General features: G+C 36.4%; 2 protein-coding genes across 3 annotated transcripts in view; both read right to left on the bottom strand.

The window, feature by feature from the left end:
- Positions 1 to 231: 231 nt before the first annotated feature.
- rcn1 (reticulocalbin 1, EF-hand calcium binding domain) lies at positions 232 to 27,302 on the bottom strand. The gene is made up of 7 exons (XM_006642519.3): positions 27,065 to 27,302; positions 10,883 to 11,060; positions 8,768 to 8,961; positions 7,939 to 8,117; positions 4,053 to 4,113; positions 2,166 to 2,365; positions 232 to 1,785 (listed from the first exon to the last, which is right to left on the bottom strand). The coding sequence occupies exons 1-7, from the start codon at positions 27,285 to 27,287 to the stop codon at positions 1,678 to 1,680; spliced, it is 1,143 nt and encodes a 380-aa protein (XP_006642582.2). The 5' UTR covers positions 27,288 to 27,302; the 3' UTR covers positions 232 to 1,677.
- The window catches only part of elp4 (elongator acetyltransferase complex subunit 4), a 134,979-nt gene continuing 134,820 nt past the window's right edge, over positions 27,144 to 27,302 (bottom strand). The window contains exon 11 of one of the 2 annotated variants that reach the window (XR_001477320.2): positions 27,144 to 27,216. The gene's annotated coding sequence lies outside the window, so the exon portion shown is untranslated. The remainder of the gene's footprint in view (positions 27,217 to 27,302) is intronic. The other variant, XR_001477321.2, reaches the window with a different exon arrangement.

Here is a 27,302-nt window from a genome sequence, read left to right as displayed (position 1 = left end):
ATAAAGGACATGTTTATACAAAGAGCAAACAAAAATTTAACTATTACATCTGAAATAAAATGTAAACAGGTCATTTTAAGCAAGATTAGTGCAAAATCTAGCAATCCTAGTCTATTTCCTGTTGTTTTACAGCAACGTACTGATCATATCACTAAACTACACAGGTCTGTACTATCAAACCGAAGAACTCGAAGAGCAATGAGGCTTTTTTTTTTTTACAATTTTGAACAATGACTTTTTAGAAGTTGTTTTATTATGAATAAAATCAGTTCCTGATTTTTTAAAATGAGGTTTGTAGTGATGAAGCATTACATAAAACAGTCCTAAAAGGTAAGTGCAGCTTCTGGTAATTAGCATTTGTAAAGTAGCATTTCACAAAACTGCTAATGTAAAATGCGTTACAGCAACTGTTTGAACCTATAATATTTTACAGAAAACGTAGGCTTATAATTACCATCACCTTTTCCAAAAACAGGTATGAGCCAAAACACATGGAAAAATCCCACAGATAATCAAGCTCTCTTCATGCATTTTGTCAAGTCTGATGAACACAGCACTCTTACCTGATAGCACTACTTGAAAACTGCTAAAAGTTCACCAAGTCATAAAATGAGAAAAACACATGGCTGAAGCTCCAAACACATTTAAAACTTTACACATGCAACCCCATGTTATTCTACGAACCAAAAACATTCATGAAATGTGTAAAAAACTAAACAGTTAATCGGCTAAAACTACATGCAAATGCACTTTGTAAATGCACAGTTGTTGGTAATTTTTCTTTAAAGGTTTAAAATAGACGTCAGCAATGGTCCAATACAGTTTTAACATTGTCATCGAAGCTTCAAAAGCTACTTTCTGATAACTACAGCGTACTCTTGTCTCAATTGCTGGAAATACTCCTGAAAAACATAAAAGTCATGATCACCACTGAGCAAAGAATTTGATGCATCAAGACAACTCTTTTACAATAGTTGATATGATAATATGGTGCTGATAAACATTATCCAACATATCTGATCACTTTCCAAAAAGTCATTAAATTTCCACAATTTAGAGGAACACCAAACTCATACAGGACTTTTTATATAAAAACAATTAGTGGAGTGTAAATTGTGATTTAGTGGAAGCATATTTATCACATTTAAAACCATAATACATAGCTTCTAATGCTGTACGTTCATATTTAGTTTACACAAAAAAAGCTAAAAAAAGACACCAGTAATGAAAGTGAAGCACAGTCCTTCAGAAGCAGATTGTATCATGGTCTTCAAGAATAAAAATGGCAAAAGACGTTTAGACAAAACCAGATTCGGTCAAGATTTTGTCAAAACGTTTCAGATTCTAAAGAGATCTGGCTTTAAAAAGCACCATCATGCTGTCAATGGCTGTAATGAGGCACAGGAGGCAGCTCCTAGCAACCCTGTGTAGGGGAAACCAGCAAAGTTCCATCTTAGCCATATGGAAGAATCTACTCATTCATATTTCTGTAAGGTAGGCATAACCTTATTGGTGCAAACAGGCAGCAGGGCCGACATTCCCCTGAAAATGAGGTAATACACTGCACTGTGCTCTTCAAAATTAACTGTTCGTCAGCACCAGTGGCTTCATTCCTATCTTTAGTTCAGCGGAGCTGGTGTCGCAATGAAGCGACTACAGGTTAGGCAGCTACAGAGATCACAACTCGTCGTGGTTTTTGGTGAGATCCTCTCCATAATTTGTGGCCTGGCTTCCAACAAACATGTTCCAGTTCTCTAGAATCTCTTCTTTGGTTAACATTTGATCCTGAAATTGAAAGAGGAGAAACACTTTGTTTTAACAACAAAGAATCAATGGTTAATAAACAACAAATATCCATACACTACAATATTATTATTACACTTATACTTCACGAGGGAAATAATATGCATATAATTTTAGTTTTTTTCTGTAAATCCATAAATGTTAAATCTGGTGGTAACATTCAAGCTGGGCAACAGGGTAGAAATACTTTTCACTGCTATTACAGTATATTTCTTTTTGGCCTTTTACAGAGGATGTTTCCAAGTTTTAAAGCTTAACAGCAGGATTTACATATCTTTTACAATGCATGCATCGTTTCTACTGGAATTATGAAAAGTGCTCCAGATTGGCCAGCTTGGAGTAAAATGATCTTGATGGGGTACCTTATCCTTGTCTGACTCATAGACCAGATGCCTAGCTTCAGCCTGGGCGTGATCATAATCCTGAGGAAGAATCCAGTGCCGAATTTCATCTTTATCCATCTTTCCATCTTTGTTTAAGTCCCGAAAGTCTGAGAACTGCTCTCGTTCCGTTTTCACCCAGTCGGGCTCAGGACCACCTTCTTCATGAGCAAACATATCAGCTGGAATAGAGAATGGTACAGCTGCCATGTAACCATGTAACCCAGCTGTGACTGTGTGCGCATACTGTGAATGTTAATGCACAACGTGAGGTTCTGCAAGTACAGTGTTCTGCTGAAACATGCCTCCTTCCATCCATTTTTTACCTGCTGTAGGGGAGCCAAAGCATATCCTGACAAGCAATGGGCGCAAGGCAGGATACACCTCGGGCAGGACGCCAGTTCATCGCAGGGCACAAACACGCACACTCTCACACCAGGGCCAATTTTCCCAGAAGCTAATTAACCATCTACTATGTCTTTAGGCTGCAGGAGGAAACCGGAGCACCCAGAAGAAGTCCATGTTAACACTAGGAGAACATACAAACTCCACGCAGACAGCACCCCAGATCCAGAATGGAATACAGAACCCCAGTGCTGCGAGGCAGCAATCTGATTAAAAAAAAACTTTTAGAACTGAATTACCGGATGTATGTCTCAACAGGATTATAAAGTCTATAATTTTTCCCCATAATGTTAAAAAGATTTCCAGAATGAAATCAAATGTTTAATCCATACGCCCATATATCCACACCACTTGCAGACAATGAACAACATCTACACTGGTAAAATGAAAGACATGCTGAAATGTACTACAAAGCTCTGCTTGGTTTTTAGCAGCTATTTCATACGAGTCAGAAATAAAATTATATATTCAGGTTTGGCATGTTTATGGCAAATGCGCTTTAAAAACACTGAAAAGCAAGAGAAAATGTTTTTGTAACTCCACCATTCATTCACACAAGTAACCCAATCCTGTTTAGTCAAAAACTGCATGAGATTTTAACCATCTCATAGGTCCGAGTTCAAAATGCATACACATTTTCTACAAGCGAATTTAATTTAATCAAACATTCCTCCGTGTTATTTTTTAGCGGGATGACATGTTCAGTCAACCTATCCTCAGGAAGGTCAGGTACCACAGAAAATAATGGGGCTTGACCTCACAAGGGTTAATTTCATAAAAACTGTCAACATCAGGCGGCAGTAACAGAACAACCACCATGTCCACGTTTCAAGCTAGGAGACAACACTTGTTCATGCTATAACAAATGCTGACAACTACCTAGTAATTATATGAAGGTAATTTCACTGAATGGACTTTAATTACAGAGGAAATTGTACTTCTCTATTGTATTACCCGTACATGGTGTGCATTCAAATAGGGAGTCCTAAATAGAAATCATATGAAGGGAGAAGACCTGTCATCATTTTTTCTCTTTCCGCAGTTAGCTACTAAGGGTCATTACCAGGTAATTCTTAATCACTGACCTGCAGTAAGCTATTAATTGTATTCCTGTGCATTAAGATAATTCTAATTAGCTTCTGGTGATGAAATAACTCTTGCATTTTGCAAGGATTAAGAACACTGTAACATCCTTTGCAAATCGAATCATGCAGCTTGTCTATGGCTGCCCACAGAAATCAATCTCTGCCTGATCATGCAGAATTAGAAATACTACAAATGTTCATAATTTTATTTTTTTCTACAATCAATTAAAATACTGCAAGATGGCCTAAATTTCATGAGTCTGCCCCATTAGTTTATTAAAAAGGCCAGGTCACTTGGTGATTTTAGTCTGGGTTTTTAATCGTCGGCTACTAATTAATGAAATATGCAGAAATTCCTAAAAGACCATGCAAAACTTACCAATATACTCATCCTCATCGACAAAGCCATCATCATTTTTATCTATGTCTTCTAGTGTTTCCTGAAAACAACAAAACTGGTTAAGAGCCTATTTCAAACAGGGAATGCAAGGTCCAAAGGAGCCTAATTTGGACTATGTGCAGTGTAAGAAAACAGCCCCAAGGTTTCTCTTGTATCGGTTTTACTCCTGTAACAGAGCAATTACGCACTTACGCCACTGACAGAATCTGCAAGCATGTTTTAGCAGTGCGATATGATCTTGTTAACATTTCACGGTTGAACATACTACATGTGATATATCTATAAATTTCCCCTTGAAGGTAAAGGCCTAATAATGTCAACTCTGAGCAGCATTTCCTATATTGTGCTGAGACCTACTATTTTTTTCTTGTTTCTTTGTAAGGCCTGCCTTATTTTTCACGCAGTGATGATTTTTTTCTTCTGCAGTTTAATTGCAATTTACACAGCGATAAGACAGCAGTGTGCTTTTTGTTGCACAAAATCGATCTCCTGCTAGAGTGCGCACCATACAGAAGTGAGAATAAGACTGCAAGAGAAGCTGTATTCTGTGTAACAGAGTGAACACAGAGAGCCGTCTCTCGTACTGTGCATTGCACCATCACAAAATCTGCATAATGGTGAGTCCTTGCTACTCCTGTCCTTAACCCAAGTGCCTAACTGAAGTGATGAAAAGAGAAAGTAAAAGCATAACTTGATATTTTGAATTATGAATTAGCATAACTATAGTTCCCATATCATTCAGCATTGTCTGGGACATTATGGAATACAATTTCTTAAATGTATTAAAGGAACAGATAGGGAATTAAATATTTTATACTACTGCACTGCTAAAAATGTCAGATGTACACGGACAGTAAATCGGTTGTGTAGCTTCTATATTAGGACACCAAATCAGGCATTGCATTTTTCCCTCAATAAGAGTCAGATGTTTTCTTCAGTTAGAAGACGATTCAGTCAGAAATGTTGCTAAACTTCAGCCAAAGCAAGTCAGCTATGCTTGACAGTTCTGAAAGAAGTCTTATCTTCTAGTAATGGGGCAGTGGACCACCTCATACCAAGACCCTTGATCACTGTTGTTTTGTTATCATTACCCATCCAGATGGGGCAGATGGAATCAGAAATCAGGTTTAGGACACAGGCTTTTCTTTCACGGTCATATGATAAATTTCTTTTTCAGATGAAAACAGTCAATTCTGTGGATTGCACTAATCTTTTCTCCCCAGGCTGGTTTAAAATTTCTTTATGTAACAAATATTTCTATATATATATATAGTTATATACAAACTGGAATGACAATTTTTTAAAATCAATTTGGCATTCCAGAAACAACTCTTAAACTTCTGTAGAGAGAAGGGGACAGATCATGCTGAATTAGAAATTATGACAAATGGTCATAATTGTAATTGTGCACTTTTTATTTTTTGCAACAAATTAAAATACTGCAAGCTGGTTTATACATCATGAGTGAAATTGCTCCTCTATCACACCCATCTGTAGGGCATGTTGCAGCCTCCACACTGCCTGGTAGGAGAGATGCACGTCTCTCAATGACATCACTGCACGCTTTTTTTATAATAGTTTTATTCAGAGTATTCTAACCTTTTCAATTCAAAGCTGGGGAGGTGCCTTGTCCTTGCAAATCTCTAATAGACTGAAAAAAGTGATCAGGACAGGATAAAAGATAACCAGTGATTCACTGAACTCAATACATGAGAAACATATTAATAATAAACTCTTAGATGATCCCTCTCATTCACTCTTTTTAGTATATACTCTTATACTCTCTGGGAGGGGGTATGAGACCTCCTGTATAAAGACTAAGCAAGCATTTACTATCTTTATGCCTAAAAGCATTCAACTGTTGAACAATAAAAAAAAGTTTATTTTTAATACAAAGGTAGGAATCTTATTGTTATGGATTTTAGACTCTCTACAAGCTAATTGTTTTTTAATCTTACAGTATTGGAAGAGTTCTGACTGAGTCATATTGTTGAATTTTGTCTTGTATTATGGTATTGTACTGCTGTTGTGTTTTAATATTGTCATGTATGTTATACGTTTATAAGCTTTTGACACGCAAGACAAATTCCCTTAAGAGCAATGAAGTTGGATTCAAGCACTGAATCAAGCTAGGAGCCACCTGCGAGGTTAATGAAGTCTCCTCAACCTGGTGTAAGTCTGACTGATCTCAAGCTCTGGCACCGGCAGCAATTGTTCCCACTGTGTGCCACCCCCTGGGGAACCCCAGTCACAACTGGCTAGCGCCAGGACCCAGAATCACTTTGCTTCCAAAGGCTGAGCCACTTTGAAGCCAGAGAATTTGAATATTTTAAAATAATTCAAATTATGCATGAGAACACGGGAATTTTCCTAAGCAGTAGGACACATGTAAGCAAAACCTAAAACTGACCTGAGGCAATGATTTTCTTTTTTTATGGCAGGGGTGAGACATTAAACGCCCGAACAGTTCTAGAAGATCCAGGCTCAGCTCTCAATGCTGTGCTAAGGATGGATGGAGCTTATACAGTAGATGCATAAGAAAAATTCCAAACATTAGACTGTGATGTTGTTTCTGGTTCAGAAGCAGAGACTTGTTTTCCTGACAAGTTCCCATTTAATACAATAAAAGTATTATAAGAAGGTTGAAACAAGACAACTTTGTCAAAGTTTTAACAGAACCATATTTTCGGAAACATAAAATATTGACATGCTAAAATGGGTACTACAACTTTCATGAATTTAGAAACCTAATGCATTAGTTCTCATGTTTGCCTTGTGCTCGGTGGTCAAATCTATATTTAAAAATCAAGTAAGTAAGTAGAGTGTTAGTTCTGTCCCATAAGACGTTCTAAAAAGTCTGTTTTAAGAGCACCGTCTGCCTTGTTATTCAGAAGTATAGACAAATACCATCTCTGTGGCAAGCTAGTATATAGAGATTCATTTATCACAGCGGAATGGAAATACTTTTCTATTGGCCTAATCATCTTCATCATAAATTTCAGAAACCTTGCTTACGCCAAGAAATGTTACAAAGTAGATTGTGAAAACTGATCTAAAGCCAGGAAAAACATTTCCCATTCATAAGCAAATAAGATGCCATGTGTACACGGTAAACCCTGACCTAATTCTGCACGTAGATCAATGAGCTGCTACAGCTGAAGTGTGTAGCAGCTTGCGGTTTTAATCCAGGCTTTGTGTAGATCAAATATAAAAACAATAATGTTAATGTATGAAAATGCTACCTCCCATCAACAACATTTTTAAGTCTCCAGAAAAACTTTGTTATAAATTTAGATTATGGTACACTATGCCGACTCTATGTACGTGTTAGGATCACAATTCCGCTGCATGACCCACTTTCAGCTCAGCTTCTGCTGGCAAAAGGAAGGCCTGACATTCTCCTCCAGAATTCGCTGATACAGCACCACATTTATGAGGGAATAGCAGACTCAAACCAAGAAATTATAATAAATTGTAATTTCCATAATTACTCTGGGGGTTCACCCACTTTTTTTTTTCAGTACTGTAACTAAACATGAAAACAAACCTTCTGGTCTTTCAGCAGGTGGATAATCTAAGGAAATCAAGGAGACTCATGGGGTACCTACACGTTCTAGGCTCTGAACATATGATGTGCGGGTTATTGGCTTCGCTATTTTAATCTCTCTGGCCACTCTTTTTAAAAGTTAAAACTCCAAATCTCATTTTCACACCAGCAGAACATTCTTTCTTAAACACGAAAACACATTCCAGTGACTTTTTCACATTAAGAATGCCATCTTTGCAGCAGTCTAAGAATATCCTAGAAAAATGTCACTGTTTCCACACATCCAATGCTTGAGAAAGTTTAGACGGTTTAACTTACAAGGACGACAATATCCTTCATGTGCTCAAACTCCTCTGGGTGAAGGAAAGCTGTAAATTCCTCCCGACTAGCATCCAGGTCACCATCAAGGTCAGCGGCTTTGAATCTCCTCTCATCGCGTGGTAGCATCTTTTTGAAACTGAACTGCTCATTCGCATCTTCAAATTCTTCTGGATTGGCTGAAAGTTGTGGAAACCGCCCAGACAAGATTAATACTGAACCGCAGCCAGATAAATCCACAAAATATGATTATGTCAGCTTTTTTAAAGGATATCACAAAAACCTTTGGCAATGTTGTGAAAATCAAACGAATGACAGGCCTTTAAGTATTGCACAGCCCATCACTAACAAGCATTTTGCTTTTGAAAAATACTAACTGCTGTGTAGCAGGTGTTAAATGAATTACATAGTTTTCCAATTCTCAAAATAATCAGATGAGGTAGGACTGTGATTAGAGTTCTCCACAATACATATATATATATTTGATTTCTGCAAATTATAGAAAATTAATTTGATCTCATGTTTTTTTTTAAAAAAAAAGACTACACATGATTGCAATGGGAAATATGATAATAGTGAATAATTTGAACCAAAGGAAAACTGGAACTCGTTAACCTGGTTAACAAATCACTTTGCATAAGTATCTTAGTATTTAAATCTTAATACAGTGATGTTCTATGTAACAAGCAAATTTGTCAAGAAAAACAAATACTCAGATGCAAGCAATAGAAACTGAAATCTGATTAGAATAAAATGTCTTGACTTAAGCAGGAAAAAAACAACAACTGCACCATGTAAAACAAGATAATTCAATTAATTTATATCCTACCCAGATAATAGCCATAGGTAGCTTGCTTGTACTCATCCCATGAAATTTTGTTGTCCTTGTTTAAATCATAGTCTGACCAAACCTTTGCGACGTTTTCATAAATGTAGCGTTTCTGAACTCTCTTGATCCAGCTCTTCAGCTCATCGGTAGATACATAACCATCTTTATCACTGTCAATCCTGTCTACAATTTTCCTGAAAAACAACATGCACCCATATCTGTTAAAATCAAGAAATAACCAAAGCATATGAGTAAAAAGTGCCATGTGTTAAAGTGACGTTAAAATATAAAACTACTCCAAACTGTAATGATCATGGCTACTATTAGTTATAGCACAGACTAAGTATTAAAATCATTTGTGCAGTGCTATTTTGCCACAATTCTAAAATATTTCACTGTTCCATTTCCTTAAAATAAATGGTGAAAAGTTTGAAAGCTAATTGTCAGTCAAAAAAAGATACTGTAATTCTAAGAAGTACAATTAGTTCCTGAGGTTTTGTTGGTGATTGGTCATATTAGCAATTCAATCGTTTTACTCTCCAACTACTCTTAATAATTTAGAGCTGTATTATCATTTCAATAAGATAAGGCCACTTAAACTGCCTGAAAAACTTAAATCCCTACCTGGACCCAAAAACACCCCTCCGCGTTTTGCAAACTTGTAACTATCACAAGTTTACTCATTTTCAATTGGACAAATCATAAAGTCGAAGCTTTTTTTTTGCCAGAATGCGGTGAACTACGTTAAATGCAATGAGCAAAGTTTAAGGAGGTGCAAATGTAAGAGGTGAAACACACGTTAAATCTTTTGTCCAAAGTGATTTTATAATAGATGTAAGGAATGTGTCGGAAGCTCTACTCTCATGACACACGATGACAAAAAATAAAAATGGAGGTGAGAGCCTATCTATTGTAAGTATCTTAAAAGAGGACTCTCGTAGGCAAAACGCAAGTTAACTTCTCAGAACCTCTCCTATCCACAGAACTTGACATTACTTAGGCTATACTATACTTTCTAATGCCACGTTGTTATGTTTATTAGGGCCCGCCCAGTCTGAGCCCCACAGTAAGGAAACTAAACACCGCTAGATGTGCTGCCTACGCCCATCACAGCCAACGTGGGTAACACAATTATACAACCACTTGCTCTCACGTGAAGAGTTTCGTGGCAGCATTACTTGGCACTAAAATAGATTCATGGTCAGATACCATGTACCGCATAAGTCACTTCTGTTAGGGTCCTTGTACATATCCCGTTGCATCTTGAATTGAGTAATTGATATATATTTTGGAATACATATTGGGGATTGCTATTTTATTAATTGCTTGCTTAGCAGACGGCCTTCTTCAGGGAGGTTTACAAAAAATGGACAGTACATAGAGTAAATACATAACCAAAATGTGCATGTCATTCAAATACAGTAGGAAAAGTAAAAATACAAATTACAGGGAAAAACAACAGGCATACATTACACAAATGTCTACACGGGTAAACAATATATACCAGTATGAAAATTGATTTTCACTTTTTACTCATTTTCACCATATAAAAAGGAATGCCACTGAACAGAATGTATCAAAGTGGGGTTGGATTTGTTGTTTTCTTTTCTTAATTAAAAAAAAAATCGACAGTTGTTTAAAACTTTTTTTTTATTTAGATGATTAGTATTAGGTGGATTCCAGAGAGTACCACTCTATATTTACAGTATGAAGCTATGCATGGCTCATTTACCACAGGAACATCCGAATAATTTAAGGCTTTAATTATGCAAATAGATCAAGCACAACATCGTGGCATATCCCCCAGGGATTAACTGGAGAACTCGCAGGACCCCAAATCGAGAGTAACTCCGTCCTAAAAAGCATTAACATTATCACAAGCCCGACAGCTTCTGAAACTAAGCACCCAGCCCATAAATAACGTTCCTTGTAATCATGCCTAGGGCAGAAAATCGCTGAATATTTTATTTTAGGTCAAAATGAGAGTGGGTGCTCTGAAATTGCTGTGCCCATTCTTGATCCAAATTATTTACTCTTCATTTTTCCCCAATAAGAACCTCTTGTACAGTACGTCAGCCAGGCGGATAACAGAACCTCTTTTTAAAGTTGTCTTACCCAAGCCTTTCCTTGCTCTCTTCTGGAGTTAGCTGGTCAAACGTCGTGGCCTCTTCTTTTCCTAAAAAGGCCTCATGATCATACTGGTAGCTCTGGTTGTCTTCATGGGGTTCCTTACTCAGTTCGGGGTCGGGGTGAACTCGTTCTTTCTTAAACGTGGGTTTGCTGAACACGGTCCCTGCACACAGCAGCACCAAGCACATTAACCCGTCCATTGCCTTTGCTACTTACCCGCACCCAATCGTGCAAAATAGTTACAGAAGTTAGTTAGGTAGAGACCCAAAACAGCACGACACAGCAATGCTTCAACACTGCAATTCAAATATGAGCTACGTCGTAAAAAAAAAACCTGTCTCTAAGCCGTCCTCAATTTATAGCTAATGTTTCCATTCATGGATTTACTATACTGCACCGTTTATCACCTGTTTTTACGTTTCAAATGTAGCCGGTTGACTACTACTCAATTACCAGAGTACAACCAAATCCAGATTATTTGCAAATTCATACACAGCCACTTAATTCACAGATAACATGTCTCATTTCCCCTTTTTCGATGTAACCCTGGTTTCTATTGGTCATCAAACTGTCTGTAATCCGAGAGGCGGAAGCGCCACGTTGCAAGATGACACGCAAGTGGCTCTGTTGCTCAATTGTGCGAGTTTGGTCTGGGATTTGTCCTGTTGCTCTGGAAGTATTGTCTTAGCTTTGATGAAACAAACTCTAAATGTTTTTTTTTATATATATACACGCGTGTATAATATTTGTTTTAAATTAAATCACCCTGCACTCTTTAAGCACCGCGAAAATAACGTAGGAGTAGGTGCGAGAATAGATCTGTGCCCGCAGCACTCTGTGATGCTATGCTGTTTAAACTGTTTCTAAAATAAAGACTCCCTCCCCCCCCCAGCCCACAACAGACAAAAGAGAACCAAGGGCTCTAACACGTTGCAGTCCACCATCACTATGGGAACTCTCCCCAGTATCTTGTGTGTTCATTCTAAACTGCAAATGTACTGCATGTTCTCATTCACCTTCCTTAAAGGGGACAGTAACCAGATATAAAAACACTCCACAAAGCTGTTGCTGGTATCCGTTATGTCTTCCAAAAACTGCCTGAGAATAAGTGGCAATCTCCAATGAGTCCATGCCATTGCACCCCAAAACCCAGAATAACTCAATTAGAGACCAGAGCTTGAAATCTGAGGAGAAGAATGTCCCACTTCCATGTTGTCCAGGTGGCAGATAAGTCTCAGCAATGTTTCTGGTGGTATGACTGTAATTGGACACAAAGACCAGGTTATGTGAGATAGTATTCTCCTCTGATACTCTGGCGGTCTGTGTACCACCTCAGTGTGTAGTATTTCTTTGGCTATTGAATGTGCACTATGATCTGTTTGCATATGTCCATTATATTTTTGGCAGAATATAACTAGATCACAGGAACACGTTCTGCAGCATTTTAGAGTAATCACTATTTACCAATAGCATACCACAGTGTTTTTGCAAGATTAAAACATGGAATTTAAACTATACCATACTACTAGAGCTATGTTCTGTATATTATAGAATAGAGTAGTATCCTATTGTGCTGAATCCTATAGTATATCCATATCCGTGTTATCGTATGAACTTCAGATTAGAGTAGTATTTAGGGCTCTAGATATATACAGTATCTGATTAAATGCATTTACTAAATGCATGATGATTTGCATATCAGCATCAAAATTAATTAATTGATTAATAATGTTTCAGAATACAGTTACAAAAGGACAGAGTACAGTGGCTACCATAAGTATTCACCACCCTTAGACTTTTTCGCATGGTATTATGTTACCATTATGTTACAATATTGAATTACAAGACATTCAATTGGAATTTTTGCCACTGATCAACACAAAATATTTTATAATGTCAAAGTGAAAACAAAATTGTACAGATCCTCCTATATTAATTGTAAAAATAAAACAGAAAACAACTAATTCCATATGTATTCACCCCTCCTTTAGTCGGATGGGCAATGTGGTGAACAGCAATTTTCAACTTTTGCCACAGGTTCTTGATTGGACTAAGGTTTGTCTGGACCACTCCAGAACATTTACTTTTTTTGTTTCAAAGCCGCTCCAGTGGCAGTATGGTATGTTTTGGATCATCGCCTTGCTGGAAGATGAATCTTCTCCCAAGTCCCAGGTCTCTTGTAGACTGCAGCAGGTTTTCTTCCAGGATTTTTCTATTCTTTACTGCATCTATTTTGCTTTCTATCTCCACAAGTCTTCCAGGCCCTGAGACAGCACAGCATTCCCATAATATGGTTCTGCCATCACCATGCTTCACAGTAGGGATGGTGTTCTCAAGATGATGTACTGTACAGTGTTATGCTTGAGGCCAAAAAGATCAATTTTGGTTTCATCAGACTGTAGTATCTTCTTCCGCTTGGTTTCAGAGCCTCAGACCTGCCTTCTGGCAAACTGTAGTCAAGATTAATTTTTCAACAATGGCTTTATTTTGCCCCTCTCCCATGAATTCCAGATTTGTGAAGCACCTGGGCAAACTGGTACAGGTACAGTATATGCAGGTTCTCCCATCTCAGTCATGGAAGACTGTAATTCCTTTTGAGCTGCCATTTGTCTTTGTTGGCCTACCTGACAAATGCTCTTCTCATGCAGATACACAGATTTTGAGGATGTTCTGTTCTGCACAGATTCACAGTTTTGCCATATTTTCTCCATTTCATTCTCTGAGTGATTACCTTGCTAAACTAACACAGGTGCCTTTAGTTCAGTTTGCATAGACCGGGAGTGAAGCATAAAAAACAAATGTATTAGCTTTTACTAAATGCTATAGAAATGTATTTTGTGATTTCAGTAAAGTCTGCACATAAAGCAAAAAAGAAATATAAGTATTCCTTTATCCCAGCTTTCTTTCAGGAATACTATTCAAACTTATTTTTGAGAAAAATAGAAATTGATTAGCTCCATTTTAACTATAGCATAATTATTGCACTTCGTAATATTTAAGAGATAACTGTAAAACCAGATATAACTTGCTGAGATGCCATATTGCATTCTCCTTTATATGCAGTAAAACATGTTTTTGTCATATACTGTTAACATAATTCACCACCAAATTACATTTTTGCATATACCGTAGACTACATTTCTGGTTATAGAAGGAGCCTGCAGCTATTGGCCTTTTATTTTATAAATGAATTGTTAATGTATTTAAATAAGGTTTTGATGGTCAATTTAAATTAGGCTGCTCAAGACTTTTAAAGAAAATAAAGTCATTTTCTATCTTATATATCACTTCTTTATGTACAACCTCAACTAATTAAAACCTTGTATATTCTAACTTATTTTAATTTTATTCAAATCTATTTCATTTTTTAAATTCTAATTTAGCTCACTCACACTTTTCTGTCAAACAGACAAATGATATGACATAAAATGCCGCTAATCATTTTAGCAGAGGACAGTGCTTCAGGAATTGATTGAGCAATGTGTAGAGATGAATGAAATATTACTATCAGAACATATAATTAAGAGTTTGACAAGAGACAATAGCAGCAGTGACATTATGTTCACATGGTAGATAAATTTGTGTTTTTCAACATGAATATTTGAGGAGATGTGCTGTGTGTGTGGGGGTGTTGACTGTAGCTACATACAGCAGAAAGGAAATTTGGTTAATTTGATGAAAAAAAACCTTAAGCTGAAGGCCATGAATCATTAATCATTAATATTTTAAGCTGGATTTCCCTTCTCTGCAGTTCGTCCTTAAGCGTCTATCTGTAAGGATTTGTGTTTGGACACCATACAGTATAACTTAGTATGTATTCTAAAACACAACATTAATAAATAATAAGATTCTGGTCATATGGGATAGTGATTAATTTACTAGAAGCCACATAGGTGCTGCTATGGATATGGTAGAATATGATTTTATTCTTTGTCCGGAACAGTATTTCTGCCTGGCAATTTTGAGGAACTTCTAACCAATTTAAATGAACAGTGCAGTTCCATGTGGCAAATTATAACACAGATTTTGGTCTTACCTAAGGCTTATTAATGAGGTCAAATCATCCTCAGACTATTGAATGAGATTGCTTATGAGTTTTGATCATTTTCTAAAAATGAATCAAAATTATTTGGATGTTTTGTTTTTCCTTCAAAGAAAAGTCTATACAATAACTAGAAATCATGTCAGTTATTTCTGTCAAGAAACTCCGCGAGGTATTGGTAAAGAACGCACAACCCCTATCAATATTAACTATAAATAAAGGATTAATTAAATTTAAATTAATTAACAAATTAATTAACTCCAGAAATGTCAATCCGTTTCATCCCTCAAATGTTAATCACATATATTTATTATTTAAGATTTACACTTTGTTGAGGTAAAATGACAAAATCAGAATGACTATAGTAAAGGCCGACTTTGCTGATGGTGGGTTCTGTATATTAAAAGTAAATTATCTAATGCTCTGTAATCACTTTTAGTTTTTCCAAGACGAGTTAACATTAATTGATGTATGAATTTAACATACAAGAGTCACACAGCGATTGGGCCTCTGTTTTGTAAATGATGAGACCTGCATACAGAAATAAAGAAACAGCAGATTTTAAGAAACCTGTCCAAGATCACAAATAAAGCACAAATGTGTATAAATACCAGTCTGGAAGTTGCACATTGAATCTTTTTTTGCTGTGTGGCTCTGCTGTGGCTAAGAGACTTCCTGACTGAGATTTTTTTTGCTTGTGATGACAACAGATGGTGTGATTCCTAGAAAGTAAAATCAGCATTTAGCGAAGAAGACCCTTATCATTCAGCTGAAAGGGCTTCTGTCTGTCTTCCTTCTTTTGGCTACTGTGACAAACTGCTCATCATTGGCCATCGTAAACCTTCTTATCATAGAGGTTTACAGCCAATTTTTCAAAGAAGAACAAAAAAGAACTGTGAATTATGTTCTTCATCCCAGTCCTGGTGATACTTTTTTCATTTTCAGTGAATTTGATAGCTGCAAATCATGTATCTACAGTGGTACCTTTAAAACAGTAGAAATCCAAGCCACACATTGATAAATTACTAATTACATTACATGCAATTCATTGTGCAATAAGCTCCCAAGAAATAAGGTATGAAATATGTAGAATCCTTCATTAATTTAATAATAAATTACTGTTACATTAAATGGGAAATTGTATTCTCTATGGTTTCATGCTTTCTTAAACATAAAACTCTGACCTCATTAATAATCTACAAAAAGGCTTTTGCAATATTTTAGCAAAGCTGAAACAAAGGTTGCTGTATTACAGAACAGAGAAAATGTTGTTCATTAACACGTGGTACATATAATATAATATAAGTGTATTTACCATAATTTCCCTTTTATATGAAGAAACAAATCCTGCACACGCTATTTAAATTACACATACACCAGATGTAGCAGATATATATAAATTCTTCTACAATATGATACAGTACACCAGTTAGTGCTAAACATTTATTGCAAACGCAATAGGCGACAGGCGATTTTAGTGGTTTATTATCTATTACAATATCCCTTTCCTTAATAACACGTGATGAGAGCTTGTATTCCCCCAGTTCAGAGACATTTGTAAAAATAGTTTGGCCATGTACAAACAGTACCAGATTAGTTTTAGAAAATAACCAACAGAAAAACAAGAATGGATTCCTAAGCATCTTCTAAGGCATGCCACAGAAGCAGAAATTGAAGATGAAGAGACATGCATTTATTAATTAACATAAATGCACAACAAAGTGTTTCAGCCCTTTACTTTAGTTTGACAAACTTTAGATACAAGTTGTGATTTACAGCACCCACCTGCTTCATGAATTCAGTGAAGACCATTTTCTTCTCTGATCTGGAGATCTAAGAGGCCAAGCCTCTAGTCAAACAACCCTGCAATACATACCTCAGACAGATGTCAATAACTTGCCAATAACTGTACAGATTTATCTCCCTGCAGCTCACCACTGACAACCCACTGAAGTAGGTGTGATCCTGGTCAGTACCTGTATGGGAGACCTCCTGATAAAGCAAAGGTTGCTGCTGGCTCACCCTGCAGTCTGTGTGGGTTCTAATGCCCTAGTATAGTGATGGGGACACTGTACTGCAAAAAAGGCGCTGTCCTTCTGATGAGATGTAAAACCAAGGTCCTGATTCTCTGTTGTCATTAAAAATTCCAGGACGTTTCTTGAAAAACATAACTATGTGTCGTAGCCAAATCTCCCCCTAGCTTTTACCAATCATGTCCTCCTAATAATCCCTTTCTATGAACCGGCTTCATTACTGTTCTCCTCCCCACTGATAGCTGATGTCTGGTGAGCCTTCTGGTGCACTATGCTTGCTGTCGCATCATCATCCAGGTGGGGCTACACACTGGTGGTGGTGGAGGTGATCCCCATTACCTGTAAAGCACTTTGAGTGGAGTGTCCAGAAAAGTGCTATATAAGCATTAGTATTATTAGACAAGTATGTATTGAAGGAATCGTCAAAAATAACGTTTCATCCTGCACCAGCAGATGTATGTCTGGCACACAATTAAGACTCTAAAGGTAAACCTTCAACAGATAACCCTTGGAAGGACTTGCACAGTATACCACTGATAGCTTCAACTACCCTATCCTCCTCCTTATCCAGGCACTCTCTTACACACTGCTCTTAATGAACGTATAACTCTTCAGCAGGCAAATAGGAGAGATTTTAATAAACTTCTCATCACCTCTAGAGAGGGGAAAAAAACAGTTTTTTTAATTACTACTGTAAAATAGAAGCAATCACAGGATTCTCCCTGTGACATTTTCAAGTTTCTGTCTGCTCCACTTGTGAGAAACAAATGGCTGCACTCGGCTCAGTCGAGATTGAGTTTTTCATAAAGTCATTACTTCTGTCACTGGGACCATTTCCAAATTGAAAAATCTGAAACAATAAATGATGGCGAAGCAGTTAATAACTGTTAAGAAATCACATTTGGAAAATTGCATTTAAGCAATAACCTTTCTCCCTGTAATTAAATGACAGAAAGGTCCTGGTTTTAATTAAGTCAGCAATTTATAGTTATGAAGCCATACTTCACTATGCAGATTAGGAGATGATAGGTCACAGAACACCCTGAGTGCATTTTTAGTAGAGCTGATCTGGTAATTACTCCAGTGTTCAGCAGTGACCACGCTGAACCGTATCTCTAGATTAAACAATTTTCCTTTCCTTGCTCCGTGATGTATAACCAGGATAAGTAAATGTACCACTGGGTCTGCGTCAAGCATCTTTAAATTAAAATGGATTTTAAATGAGGGGCATCAACGGAGGAAATAATGTTTGAAGAACTGCGCTGGAAAATGAATGGGCCGCTAGTCATGGCTGGCGAGAAGAGAATATATCATTGTTCTCCGGGAGATTTATTTCTTGCACTTAACTGTTGTTGAGTGCTGATTTATGAGGAAGTAAAATGCTAATGTTAGTGTATTTATAAACATATGATGGTGTTTCATCTATAATTTATTCCCAGGCGCTGAATTATGTAGCCCATGAAAAGGAAATTAAATGCAGTTTTGGACAGCAGAGGGGGTTCATTAATATAGCATTCACATTTTATTTAACTAACCTCTGAGATCTATATAACACGTTGTTCAACATTGATTATTGGATTGTGAGGTTACTTTGAAAAGTATTATTTTTAAAGTGTTCCTGAGGCACGTTTTCGCTGCAAGTAGTGTAATCTAAAAGCTGCATAATTGTCTAGTTCGAACAGTGTTAATTCTACATTTTGGTGGCCTGTGGGAATGTGACATTCATTAGACTATATAAATATGTTTCCAGTGGAAATTTGTGTAATAAAATGTGGCATTTTTAAGACACTTCATTAGAAGAATTATAATAGGATTTGTGATGTGTGGTACTAATTGCAGAGCTGAATTTTGCAAAGGCTGTAGTGTGATATAGTATTTAATTTAAGTTTAGTATATTATAGGTGCTCATAGTTTTCAGCATTATTGTTGATATTGTAGCTGAAAAAAGTTTGTAAATGTCAGATTTGAATGCTTATTTTAATTGATCTTTATCAGAAGCGGAATAGAGGAATTAGGTTAGTGACGATCAGAACAGCACCATTTGATGCAGTTTGGCCTGTTTTGTTTAAGCATTCTGATACTCTGTATAACAACACTCTAATACTGTACATGTTATCAATAGTCTGACTCATCCAAGACTTGCCATTTTCCTGCCATTTTGATGTACTCTATGAGCATTTGAGGAGGAAGATGAGTCTGACAGTTAATCTAGAGGCTCAGGGATGACCAGTGACCAGATTCTCCTTATTTTCTACCGTTGTTGAGAGTGGTTTTAGTAGTCCTACAATCCTCATCTCCACCATCACTAAAATGCTCAAACCAGTGAATAGATCTAAATTCCTCCTTATACTAAACAAAATCTAAATCATCCATTTGTGTAAAGCAAAATATCATTTTAATAGGCAAGATCTCACCTGCTGCAGTTATGACCACTATGCTAGCTCTTGTTTTGGATAGTGTTTCTCTCATTTTACCATTGCTGATGCTGCTTCAGTAACGGAATTGGTAGATAAAATGGAACCTACTACCCATACTTTATACCTGAAGCATGTTTGTCTATCCCTGTCTCAAAACCCACTTTCCTCATAAGTGAGAACCTGAAAACTGGTCATCTGATCTTGCACCTGTAGGCTTGAAGTCTGCTGCTAACACACAAATAGTAACAAATCCCGGTCAGAACCTTCAAGTACTGTTACCTGTTGCCAATTTACCTTTTCTCTGATATTCTGCAATGGGTGTTGGCAGCTCGATTGCAACCTTATATGGCATCTAATGAGCTCTTCAAATGTTCAAACGCACAGAAAAAGCCCTTGTTACAGCTGATAGTGATTTGCTGACGAAGTCTGACTGAGGCTTTAGATCTCAATCACAACATTCTTTCAGATCACATGGAAAATGATCACGGGATCTTTGGGACTTCCTTAGTTGCTTTAGCTGCTATGTGACTGCCAGGAGCTTGCAAATCTTGGCTGTTTTCAATTTGACATTGTTCCATTTTCTTGCGGTATTCCCACTGTTTTTACATGTTTCCTCTTGGACATTTGCCATCATGGGCTTGGATTTCACTGCTGAGCTCATATCAGTTATCAGACAGGTTGAGAGATCTCTCCACAGCCTTGAACCTTTGATTTAAACTGGACAGCAGTTTTTAGAATTGTATTTTCTACAATGTGTAAATCCACGGGGAACAAGTGCAACAAAGCCAAAGCAGGAGTTAACAGCACATGCATTTTAATTAAGATCGGAGCTGAGTGCTCAATAAAAATCATTAAGTTATTTAAATACGGGTTACACCCAAAACGACACTGTGGTTCACACTTCACTGAGTCCATCATCCCCGTGAACACAATTAAAAGACATGTCCAGCTGATTAGGAAGCAGTCCAGCCTCTGGCTGCAGTGCTTCTATTCCCCAGCAGATGGGGCTATGGCAGTTGCCCCACTTGGTGTCTCTTGGGTAACGCTGACCCAGTCAGGGCAACAGCACTGGGGGCTAATTCTGGAAAATGGCGAACTTCTTATTTCTGTCTTGGCAGATGGCTCTGATTCTCTCCCGGGAGAAGTTCCGCCTTCCTTTCTAGAGCTTGATTCCTTTGGAGGAGTGAGACATCCCCAAGTACAGTGTTTAATTGCAGGCTAGAAAAGTGTAGCCCAAGACAACTCAAAAGAAGTACAACAGAGTTATGCTTTTTAAAGATTTAGCAGCTTCAATGCAAACATGAGTTCAGTTGAGGATCCACAGTACACATCACAATATCACTAACCCAGAGCTATTCCTCCTAAGTTAAACTTCAGCATGTCAGCTGTAGGCAATGTAATTCAACTTGAAATGACTTCCCCCGAACATGAGAAACACATCATGCAGAATTAAACCTACAGAATTCAGGAGGAATTGAAACAGGTAGTAAATCTCAACCTTATCAATATTTCTGCTATTTCTTTGGACTTGTATGGGAAGGAGAACTTAAACATCTTACAATATCCTTTCCTTAATGTTTTCTTTTCCAACAGCTAGCCATCATCACAAGCTCAGAATTTATCATCAGATTTTCAATGCCCTTTTAAACCAAAACAAAAATGCGATCAAAAAAATTTCCAAAAGACTTTTAAGACTTAGTTCAACCTGATTTACTCATTTTAAGTTATGGGAAAACACTTCAGAGTTGGTAAACTCCTGTTACAATGAAGCATTCCCCTAAAATAAAATACACAGATGTCTTCAACATTTAGCTAAGATAACAGTATTTGTTTTTGGAATGTTTTGATATAATTCTTAAATGCTATAATTTAATATATATATGTTTAAATAAAAGAAATATTGTGTTGTGTTTAACATACTGTCAAAGTATTTTAATATGATTAAGTTGAACTGCAAATTGAACGTAATGTCATCTAAATGTTAAAAGAAAGAGTATCTTAAGTATCAAGTTGTCTTATAGGCAGTTTTTCATTTAAAATATCAAAACAAAGACAAAATCAATTAGGTTATATAGAATGTTAAATATTTTGGCAACTGAGGCATTTTTCACAGTGCAATTACTGCTGCTATTTGTGTGTAAACTCTGGTAGGAAGGACTGAAATGCCAACCATGTTTGAAAACTGCTCTGTACTGCCTGGCTGACACACTGTAAAGCTAGGTGAACTGGATTTAAAATTATAAACCTAATCATGCATGGTAAGTAAACTGGGCCTTTGCCATGCATAATCACTGCCAAACTGTGTGATTCTAACAAAACAAAGACTATATAATGCACATTTGGTCTGTGATAGAGAAATGCTTAAAGAAATATGCAAATACAGTGTTATATAGGGAGATGTGAGCATATTAGAAGGAAGATGCATATTTTGTAGAACAAAAAACCTTTAAACTTCAACAAAATCAGTTTTGTTTTACCCTAATGTACTGTGATCAGCTTGAGAAGCTGGTCTCCACTGCATCATGTCAGATGTAGACTGAAATCTCAAGTAGCACACACCCATATTTTCTATTAATTAAAAGATAGCTCGGTGCTTATTTACATGCATTACACTTGTCAGAGTTCCTGTTAGGTGTATGGACAATTGGGTACAGTCAGTGTAGATAAGACTCAAGGCAGTGATATCAACATTCTTCATTTCTGTTGGGAGAGGTTTGAAAGAGCAGAACAGATCATTTTTATGAAAGCCCTATGAAATTAATTACAAGATGCTATATACAGTAGCATTCAAATATCTATATATATATATTTAAAATGTTACATCCAAAATGTTAATTTTATTGCATAAAAAGAAACAAAAGCAATTACAGTGCCCTCAGTCAAAATAAGTCAAGTTAGTTATATATAATTAAACATGTAGTTCAGGTGGGTAGCTGCGTCAGCATGTGTAGGCTGCAAAGGAACAAGTAATAGGTTTATTCCATGCTGAAAAAAAGAAGAAAGAAAACACAATGTTTCGGCCGTGGAGCCTTCTTCAGGTGTCACCTGAAGAAGGCTCCACAGCCGAAACGTTGTGTTTTCTTTCTTCTTTTGTCAGCATGGAATAAACCTATTACTTGTTCCTTTATAATTAAACATACTGAAGAACCTCTTTATTTTGAAGGATGAAACTTATTGTGGCAATATAGTTTATAAAGTTATTTGGGCACTTTTCTGACAGGTATCTTGTGCTTTGGTAATTAAGTGCTCATAAAGGAGCTGTGAACATCCTGTAAACACATCTCGTGTCTCGAAACTAGTGTGTGAAGTGCAAGTTAAATTCAAAGAATATTCTTTTCAGGAAAAAGCAGACAATCTTGAAGCTAAAAGAAAAGTTAAATCAGAACCACAGCACAATATTGGTTATAATAAAATCAACAACTTGGAACATACAAATCAGAAAAGACCATTCTGGCCAAGAACAATCTTTGTCAGCAGTTTGACTGCAGCTGATGATAGAAAAATTAACAAAGCAACTCAATACTTTTATCCTTTTGAAATCTGGAAATTGCTGGATTAAAAAACAAAAGTATTATTTTGTTCTAATAAGATTAAATTTATGCATAAACTTATCCAACAATAAAGTATATTTTGTACTCATCTTTCATTTATTATTTATTATTATTTATTTCATGATCACAAATACAATTTACTTGAGTGTAATGTGTAGATAAGTTTAATCCTAATACTTAAAAGGTACTTAGTACTCTGTAGCATAAGATCATGGGGTTTTTAACATTACCTTTTTAATGCTTTTGAAAAAAAATAACTCTAAATGTGCAGAACCAAACTCTTCAATACTCATGAAATAGGACTGATTCTCAGTGATATATCCTAACTGCTAATTGTGTTATGTTAGTGTCCTGGCTTCCCTACATTTTCCTCTTAATACTATTAGTGAAGTTGTTTCTCACATCCCCACCTGTTCTGCACTTTAGTCAGGCTGCTGGTGCATTATGGATGCCATCCACAGTGGTGGATGAAGTGGGTAATTTCCTAGTTGTGAAGAGCTTTCCAAAACTTTGGGATGAAGAGCACTACATAAATGTTATACAACTATACTGCATTTTGTTCATTACCTTCCTGCTACATTAAATGCAACTGTCCAGATAGTTTCCTCCATTCAAGGTTATGAGATGACATATTTAACTATAAAAGGTTTATTCCATGCTGAAAAAAAGAAGAAAGAGAACACAACGTTTCGGCCGTGGAGCCTTCTTCAGGTGAAGAAGGCTCCAGGTGAAGAAGGCTTTAACTATATACCTTGTTCCTGGATAGACCTTGATTATTGCCTGCTTAAGCTTAATTTAAAGAATGTTGTGTTTAATAATTAGTTGCATCTTGTCTACACTGAAAATATATTTTCCAGTATCCCATATATAAATCTAGAAAAAAAATCATTTTTGAACAAATACTGTAGCTAAAGCTAACATATAAAATAAGATAATAATCCCCATGAGTTAACACATACAAAAATAATAACGATGCACTATTATTTACACACAGTAACTAGTCTTGAGGGAAAATACATCACAAAGATTCCCTGCTTTCACATTTATAAATGAACAGTCATTAGTTGTTGTTTTAACTATAAAAAAGATAGTAAAAAGAAGCAGAAACAGGCAGATGAGGAGATGAAGTCAATCCATACCCACAAATTAAAAAAAAGTTATCATACCAACTTCCTGGCATTCTAAACCTGACACAAAAACCTGTAAATTGATCCATCCATGCGGTGAGAAAGAGATGCAGCTGGCACTTTCTGTGAAGGCACCATATGTGCAGTCCCAAGCTCATCATATTTGTCTTCAAACACTCCACAGCAATGATAACCAATAATGAGGTGCTAGCCTCAAAGCTGGCTTCAGAGTGCAAGACTGTTCTAAACTTTTTTTGAAAGTGTGGAGTAAATGAAAGTTTCCCATGGCTTAAGTCACAGAGCTGCAATATGTGAGGCATGTTATCAGTCTTCTGTCAATATGCTATAATACTGGGATAAATTAAATTTCCTGCTAAGTATCAGACCCAAGCACATCTTTTCACAAAACAAACAAGAAAGCAAGCATTCTCCAACTTTGTGCCAGTCTCTCCTTGACCCTAGAAAGACAAGTGACTAGAACCTGATAAAACAAACTTCCCTACCAGTCTATTAGACACAAAGGGGAATTCTGTTTTACCCATGAGCCCTCTGCAGTCATCATGAGCATGGAACCAGTAACCCATGCTTGACCACACTCAGTAACCCTTTAACCACAAAATTACCAGAACAGCCCAGAATACATAATTTAATGCATACATAAATATGGACATATCCGCCAAATGTATTACTGTCTTAACATATTTAAAATGTAATTGAGAAAACGTTCAGGTTTTGTGAAACGTTGCTATTTGCCTCCAGCCTACTGTTTTGTGCTGTTATGTATGTGCATGTGTGAGTGCACACACTCACTAAAGGTTATTATTTCACAGAGTGCATGTCATACAAGCACATCTGGGTTTGGAATGCTCAGCTAAAACATTCCAATCCAATAAGGCGGTAGCAGATGTGCTGTTGGTATTTTAGGTAAACATGAATGATAGTATCAGAAGCCCCATATGCTGACTAGCACAGTAACAGCACACACCAGAAGGGCATTAACTGCCTCAGTCTTTTAAGCATGGTTGCACCATAAACAATTCTGCAAGGTCTTTTGTTCTTTACAATCACTGTTCATCTCACATTAGTATTACACTGTAAATCAAAATTTGTTTATTGTTCAAAAAGTACGCATTGAAAAACATGTGTGCATGCAAAGCGCACTATAACACTATTTTAAATGGAATTAGCTCAGGACTGTTACAAAACAGAAATATTCATACTGTTCTGTTTTTTTTAATTGCTCATTTTATTGTGCTTATTTGTTTTATTTTTAGACGGCTTGTAATTATGTTTTCAAATGGGGGGAGGGTAAGATAGCAATATTAATTCTATGTATTACTTTGGGTCTGTATTAAATGTTCTTAAATGGCTTGAAAAGTCTAGACAGATTAGAAAACAGCATAGAAAAGATGAGATGAAATAAATGGCTTTCACTAATGAGGTCAAGATTCTTCTGATTGATAATGTCAGGGCATGAAGGGTCTGAGCAGGAAATGAGCTAATTTTCATCTTTCAGCAAGAAATCGCATAATTAAAACTGTTTTGTGACCAGAATGTCAAGAAATCTAGAAAGACTAATTGCAAAATGACCATTATTAATTAACTTGTCTGCAGCCTCTGCTTCTTTTACTTCAAAGGTCACACATGATATGGAAATTGTGTGAACTGCAATCGTTCACAGTACTTGAGATATTGCTTCCTCTGTAAATACTCTAATGAAAGAGATTGAAGCACACTGAAAGTGAAGAGCATCTATTTCTGCATGCATTGATAAATCACATAAAAGTGGACAGGCCAAAACAAGCACACCTTTATTGTAATTCATTGTGTACCAACTGTCACTAACTTGGCCTATTTTCAAAAAGCCATAACTGTTCATCAACCGAGAGAAGAAGTGAAACCCAACAAGAAATTTTAAATGTAATCATTTGTTTTACTGTTTTATGATACATTTACAAAAATAAGTATATTTGCATGAAAACAATGGTTTGGTGTTCATTGCTGTTAAAGTGATTCAGAAAAAATGTTGATTTCAGAAGTGAATATAGAATATTATCAAATGGGTCTGAATATTTTTATAAATTCATTCCACTTATCCTTCTTGTGAGGCAATTAAAAACAGAACAAATGATTAACGGGACAAATAGCATTTGTTTCATTTTTAATGCCTCAGTATACCAAAACCTGTACTATGTGCATTGAAATACTCATAACATTACATATTAGATGTTTTCTTTTTTCAGTGATTTTTTAAATGTAAATGTAAATTTATTGTCCTATGTCTTCACATACTGTTTACAACGTCTCCAGTGTTTGTACTCTGGAGGTAAAACTACCAGAGGCACAATGATTTGTGATTAAGTGTGTGGTAAATACTTTAAACTGTCAACCGAAAAATCAAGACAATAATGCTAGCCATAAAACATTATGGTAATTTAATAACTTTTAAAGTAGAATATAGTAATAGGAATACTGAATTCAAATTTATGGAGTGATATATTATGAATGTTTTTACAGTTCGGTAGAGAGGAGTGGGTTAATTTTTCCACTCCATGGAATTATGATTAATAACGAGTCTGAAAAACAGACCTGCAGCAATGGTACACATTGGTCTACTGTTTGATGTGCTCCATGACAATGGTACTTGACTGGATTATCGGTCTCTCATCAGTTACACTAGTTTTGTTAGTTTCTTGGTGATTCTTCAGATGGATGTCCACACAGTGTCTTGTCTTTTTAATTGAGGGACATCACTGCTTTTGAGTTCACCTGACTACACTACAGAGTGTGGTCTTCCTTTTTGTAGTGATAACTGATTTTATTTCCAAAATGCCTAAAGAGATCAAATTATTAATGTTAACGGAATTTCCATAGAGGATACTGCATGTAAAATTCTTAGGATGTACATCATTTATGACTGTATACTGTAAATCTCTGTTGAAAATCCTACACACCATTTGGCAATACAAGGACAAAATTCTACCAGCGTTCACTTACTTGCATCTTTCTCATCTCTTCTTCCTCTGCTTGTCCCCTGCACTTGGCTGTTGGTTCTAGTCTCCTCCCAGGGGTTAGTGGGTTGTTTCTTTTTGGTACAGCTGGAAATATCAGGGACAGATGCTCCACATACAGTAGCTTCTGTATGCCCACTTCCAAACACAAGGGGGAAAAAAAGAAGCCCTCCTTTTTTTCGTGATGGATTTGGATTGTAGACAAACATTCCGTTCCCACCTCA

Source organism: Lepisosteus oculatus, chromosome 21 (genome assembly GCF_040954835.1).
Source record: "Lepisosteus oculatus isolate fLepOcu1 chromosome 21, fLepOcu1.hap2, whole genome shotgun sequence".
Taxonomy (NCBI): domain Eukaryota; kingdom Metazoa; phylum Chordata; class Actinopteri; order Semionotiformes; family Lepisosteidae; genus Lepisosteus; species Lepisosteus oculatus.
Note: the sequence above shows the minus strand (reverse complement) of the source record. Positions and strands in the feature narration are given on the sequence as shown.